This window comes from Phycomyces blakesleeanus, assembly GCF_001638985.1.
Source record: "Phycomyces blakesleeanus NRRL 1555(-) unplaced genomic scaffold PHYBLscaffold_19, whole genome shotgun sequence".
Taxonomy (NCBI): domain Eukaryota; kingdom Fungi; phylum Mucoromycota; class Mucoromycetes; order Mucorales; family Phycomycetaceae; genus Phycomyces; species Phycomyces blakesleeanus.
The window spans coordinates 1071623-1077956 of NW_017265152.1; the positions used below are offsets into that span (position 1 = coordinate 1071623).

General features: G+C 37.8%; 2 protein-coding genes across 2 annotated transcripts; both read right to left on the reverse strand.

Moving 5' to 3' along the window:
* Positions 1-34: 34 nt before the first annotated feature.
* Positions 35-5007, reverse strand: PHYBLDRAFT_148929 (hypothetical protein; the record flags this gene model as incomplete). Its single annotated transcript, XM_018432181.1, has 14 exons — positions 35-69; positions 121-168; positions 227-281; positions 340-380; positions 445-492; positions 551-599; positions 651-689; positions 754-793; positions 860-1021; positions 1073-1235; positions 1287-1361; positions 1428-1468; positions 1520-1679; positions 4947-5007. 14 exons carry the CDS (start codon positions 5005-5007, stop codon positions 35-37), a joined length of 1017 nt encoding a protein of 338 aa, XP_018288431.1.
* Positions 5008-5056: 49 nt separating this feature from the next.
* Positions 5057-6326, reverse strand: PHYBLDRAFT_182603 (hypothetical protein). Its single transcript, XM_018438647.1, has one exon. The coding sequence runs from the start codon at positions 5760-5762 to the stop codon at positions 5193-5195; it is 570 nt and encodes a 189-aa protein (XP_018288432.1). The 5' UTR covers positions 5763-6326; the 3' UTR covers positions 5057-5192.
* Between the last annotated feature and the right edge of the window lie 8 nt (positions 6327-6334).

Here is a 6334-nt window from a genome sequence, read left to right on the forward strand (position 1 = left end):
CGTGTTTGTTATACCTATAACCATGGACGGGAGATCAGAATCCTGTTGATTGACCTGGATGACTGAACACTAAAATCATATTAAGACCAATGAGTATATTGCCCTAATGGTTTGTTATACCTATAACCATAGCTGGAAGATCGGAACCTTGACGCCTAACATCGATGGCTGAACATTATAAATATATTAAAACTAGTGAGTATATTCCCACAACGTTTTGTTATACCTATAACCATGGACGGGAGATCAGAATCCTGTTGATTGACCTGGATGACTGAACACTAAAATCATATTAAGACCAGTGAGTATATTTCCATAATGTTTTGTTATACCTATAACCTTGGCTGGAAGATCGCAACCTTGACGCCTGATATCGATGGCTGAACACTATAAATATATTATAACTAGTGACTATATTCCCACAACGATTTGTTATACCTATACCCATTGCCGGGAAATCGGGTCCTTGACACTTGACCTGGATGGCTGAAACTAGTAATAGATAAAAGCTAGTGAGTAAATGCACATATGGTTTTGTTATAACTATGACCATAGCTGGGAGATCGGAACATTGATGCTTTTCTTGGATGGATTGGATACTACAAATATACAAAAACAAGTGGGTAACTGCTCATCGAGTTTTGATGTACCTGACAACCGTGGACCTTGACGTGACCTTGAAGCTTGACCTGGATGGAATGGATACTACAATATACAAAAACAGTGAGTACTGTTCATCGAGTTTTGATATACCTGAAAACCGTGGACCTTGACCTGGACCTTGAAGCTTGACCTGGATGGAATGGATACTACAAATATACAAAAAAAATGAGTAACTGCTCATAGAGTTGTGATATACCTGAAACGGTGGACCTTGACTTGAACCTTGAAGCTTGACCTGGATGGAATGGATAGTTCAAATATACAAAAACAAATGAGTAACTGCTCATCGAGGTTTGATATACCTGAAAACCGTGGACCTTGACCTGGACCTTGACGCTTGACCTGGATGGAATGGATACTACAAATATACAAAAACAAGTGAGTAAATGCCCATCGAGTTTTGATATACCTGAAACGGTGGACCTTGACTTGAACCTTGAAGCTTGACCTGGATGGAATGGATAGTTCAAATATACAAAAACAAATGAGTAACTGCTCATCTAGGTTTGATATACATGAAAACCATGGACTCTGATCGGATCCTTGATGCTTGACCTGGATGGAATTTGATACTACAAATATACAAAAACAAGTGAGTAACTGCTCATCGAGTTTTGATATACCTGAAACCGTGGACCTCGACCTGAATCCGTTGACCTTGACCTGAACCTTGAAGCTTGACCTGGATGGAATGAATACTACAAATATACAAAAACAAATGAGTAACTGCTCATAGAGTTTTGATATACTTGATAACCGTGGACCTTGACCTGAACCTTGAAGCTTGACCTGGATGGAATGGATACTACAAATATACAAAAACAAGTGAGTAACTGCTCATAGAGTTTTGATATACCTGATAACCGTGGACTCTGATCGGATCCCTGATGCTTGACCTGGACGGAAGGCACTAGAAGCATACAAAAGACAATGAGCATATGCTCCTCGAGTCTTGGTGTACCTGTGGCCCTGGATGGAAACCTGTTTTTGATTGCTTGACTTTGCCTGAAAAGTCCCTACAGAAATATCAAAGACAGTGAATGATTAATCAACGAGCCTTTATATACCTGTAGGCCTGGATGGAGATCTTATTTTTTATCGTTGACCTTGTTTGTCAAAAGACTAGACAAATATAATCTTCACAATTTGTGTCTTTGATGAATATCATATACTCCTTGAAATATAGTAAGTCCTGTCAGTTTATCTCTTGTTTCTGAGTGTGAATAGGCTTTGGATGGATTGATGGTCAAACCAGTGTTGGACCTCAGTATTTCATTTTCGCTGTGTACTGGTTTTGACGTATTGTCTTATATCTTGCTACTGACTGTTTTACATATGATAAAATCCTGAGATTTGACTAGCAAAATGGATTTGTATTGGTTATGATTCGTCTTTAACGTCTATGTTGATTAAAGCAGTTTGTGAGAGAGCAGTAAAGAAGTGTATAAAGTATTAATGGTATGTGGAAGAGAGTTGTTTTGACGCGTTCTGTTTGGATAGGTGTTTTTTTTTATAAAACTCATGACGTCTCAATCATGAGTTGCTGTTCTTTTTTATTATTTTTATTATGATAGTTTGATAATATATTATAAAATTCGGTTTTTTTCTTATTCCTTTTTCGGTTTTCTTTTATCTTTTAGCCTTGACAACATGTATATATTATTACTATTTTACTTCTTTATTTAATATCTATGCTTAAAATATGGGTTTTGGGTTTTAAAGAAGTATCACTTCTATTCTGAAGGACGTGCTGTGCAGGCACTTGTTTTACTTTTTGTTTTTTTTTTCTTTTGCCTCTTTTTTTGTTTTAGCTCTTTTTATGTCACATAAGGTCCGTGCTGTCCGTGCAGCATCACATGTGTCATGGGGCTTAGAGGAGCATAGTAGCAATAGTGGTCCAGACTTTACTTTAGCATGAAAACATTTAAATGATGTCTTCCGATTGGTGGACTATATGCATGTCAAATTATTCAGTTGCTATGGACCCCCATCCCCTTTTTTATTCTACTTTCTGTTGTGATTCTGTTAACAAGGCTTATGCTTTTGAACAGCCACTTGTCGAGACACTATATATGCCTCTGTGTTCATTTTAGCTGTACTACTGATATACAAAGTATTAATCGGCTAGACGTTAAACTACAATAAAGAAGTGTAAAGTTGTGTTGATTATAAAGCTTTAATTAAAGTCTTGTGTATATTTATTTGTTTGTTTTCTTGTTTGTTTGTTTCACATGCTGTGACTTTATTAGTTTAAGAAGCACCCCCGAAAAAAATTGCTGCTTATATCTTTTCTTTTCTTTCGTGTGAAAGACTTCCATTTTTCTTCTAGCTTTTTCACCAGTGTCTTGAGTTAATAAACACAAAGTGTAGGAATACTTTCTTGAAATAAAAGTACTTTCAGTGCTTCAGTATGAAGGGATTGACAGCCTGACTATTGAAAGTCGTTGGTACCTCAAGTTAAAGCATCGTTCTTAGAGTAAAATAAAAGTAAAAAGAAGAACAGGGTCTAGCCTAGTGTTTGTCAATCGACCTTGGTTTGTACTACTTTATAAACCAATCATAATCCAACCGAGAAATTAATACAGCATAACCCAACTGCCTGAAACACTTTACATTTATATGTGTTCAAATATACACCATTCTATCGATAATTATAATTATTTATATAAGTTACATTATACACCATGAAAAAGTAGTGGTGCTTGCAATTGTGCTAGCCTGGTCACAGATAGATCAAGCTAGTAAAATGGCTATTACATATATATAAATCACCTTTTAAAGGCTCTGCTTATTTACTATTTTTTCCTGTTATTGCTCAGACTGACTGACGGCACAATATGAAAGCAAAGAGACAATCTACTGACACTGAACGTATAGATTTTGTTTGGTTGGGAGCAAGACGCTATCAATTACTAATTATCGATTTATAGGATCTAGTGCTTTTGATATTTTGCGCTTGTATACCAAGCTCAACTGGATGCACGAATAACCTAGAAATAATACTCTGTTGGATTAAAGGCTTTGATTTATAACTTTTGTTTTGTAATACAATATAATGCGCTACAGTACTGTATAGTATGATTCCACTTATTACTTTGAGGTTCATAGTCTAGCTTTGGTTCGCTTGAGACTATTTTAGTTTGAAGCACGGAGCCTTTGTATAAATGAACCTTTTCTATGGTCGATTAAATATGAGTGTACTGGAAATGAAATTTTTTTAAAATTTCTACAAGCATATGCAAATGCACACCAATGGTAAACATAACTTTTCAATTATAGAAAATTAAAAATCGAATCAAATAAGCAATGTTTTTTTTTGGCTTTAAGTAACCTGGTGAGACACATTGTGATCCACCTCTTCGAGGTTTATTATATTACAATTACTCAAATGTTGATCAAAATATCCGATTTTTTCACTCTCAAAAAGCATAGAACCCTGAAACTTGGGAAACTTGCACCACTTCAATAAGCTCTTTAAATGCCCAATAGCAAAAATACGAGTTGTTTCTAAAAGTACATTTTTTTTTTAGTTGAATACATAAACCAGACACTCCAAAAAGCATCAATTTGGAGTGTTCAAAAGTTAGAGATTTTTTTTAAAGAAAAGAGAATATTATTTAGCATATGAGACACTATAGAATAGCTATATATCTATATAGGCTCTACATAACAGAATATCAGCTTGTATAAGCGTTTATATGAAGAAAGCCGTCCTATATTCTGACATTACAAGCATACGCTGGAAGCAAGGAGTGGAGTACAAATAAAGCCACAATCTTTTTTCCAAAAAAAAGGCAATGACTTTGGCAGACACTCTTGAAATGGACGGCTGTGTAATATATGTCATGATATTAAATATTGCTCTTTAAGAGAAAAGAAAAATACATAGGATACTTTTTATGTGTTCCATTAAATAGCATACTTGAAGTCTTTGTTTCAGATTTATTAATTAAAATTATGATAGTAAATTGGTGTAAAAAAGTAAAAAGAAAAAAAGAAAAAATGGGAATATTTAAATTAATAAGGACATTTTTTCTTTTTTTTTTGCGGGTTAAATACCTGTCTCCAAGGTAGATATGTGTAGTGTATATATCCCAGTCTTTCTTCACATATAGACGCACAAACCAGCTTGTCCACCGATATCTTGGCTGTACCATTATAAAATATAGAGTATAAGATGGTTTGCTTTTTATGTCTTCTTGTAGACTGTGTAGAGGCTCATTGATAAATTAGAGCCTTCGACTTCCTACAAACAAAAGTCTTTTTTTGTAAACTTGTATTACTGATTGGTGGTGCAGACAGCCTTTGTGTATCCTCAAGTAAAAGAATCATAGCAGGGTCCATTGACAGGGATACTGTTACTCATACGAGGGTTTAAAGATTTTTTTTTTTTGTAAGGAGGCTAGGCCTCAGAAATTTTATTGAGCTTAACAATTCTAAGAGGAAGAGGAAGTCACAATCCTGTTTTTGGGTTTTATATTTTCTATGTGTTTTTGGGTTTTTAAATTATATGTAAAATGAGTGAGTAGCTAGTCTGAAAGAGGCAGGGATAGTTCCGCATGAAAACGGGTGACAAGAGAAGCAGCAGTGACAAGGACTGATGTACTCAGGAAAGGAGCATCGTCAAACACAAAGGACCAGTGATGGCGCCAGATTGCGAGGAGGATACAGCTGACAAGAGAAACGGCGGGAATGTCTGGAGTGAGGGATGGCGGGAGACGGAAGGAAAAAAGAGCAGAATGAATGTCTTGCGTGGAGGGCACGTTGCCAAAATGGGTTGACCAAAAAATAGTCCAGGCGGAGAACTTTGGGGGACAAGTGAACAGAAAGTGAGATGTAGATTCCTTGATGTCACCGCATATGGGGCAGGACCCGTCAGGAAAGATGGTAGGGACAGTTTGGTGTAGAACGGAGCGACACGACAGCTTGTTGTGAAGAGCGCGGAACCATAAAGAACGGACAGAATGGTGGATGGGAGCGGACCAGAAAGTGCGCCATTGGTGGGTGTGGAGAGGAGGGACAGGGTTGTCTGGGGACGGGGTGCAAAGGGTGCGGAACGTTTTGGGTGAGAATGGTTTGCGAGGTATTATGGGAAACATACTGGTGAGGAAGGGGCTGGGGTCCACATGCGACACAATGGGAGAGGAAGGTGGAGGAAGGAGACCATCAAGCAAGGAATGTGGGAGAAGAGAGCGGAAGAAGAAAGGTTGTAAAAGAACGGAATGGTTGTCGACTTGACGGAAGAACTTGGTGATGATGCGAGGGGATTGGGGACGCTCGGGTCTTGTTCGACGACGAAGTACTTGCAATGAATCATCTACGACAAAAGCGTCAGTGACGAGAAGATGCCGCCAAGTCCGTGGTATGAGAGAGGAGGGTAGGCAGATAGAGGGGAGAGGCAAGGAGAGGCATGTGGGGTGGTTAATAGAAACGGAGTCAAAGGAGTGTGGCAGGAGATCAATGGCAGCAAATATGTTTCTGAAAACACTGTCAATATGGCGGAAAGGTAGAGGACGAAGATCAGGGAAAAGTAAAGGTAGACGAGGATCCGGGATCCCAGAAAAGGACCGAAGAAGGAAGGACAACCAAGGAAGGACCAGACCGGATCGACCAAACGGGGAACGGACAAGAGGGAGAAGCCAACGAAGTTGTAGAGCAGATTGCTGTATAA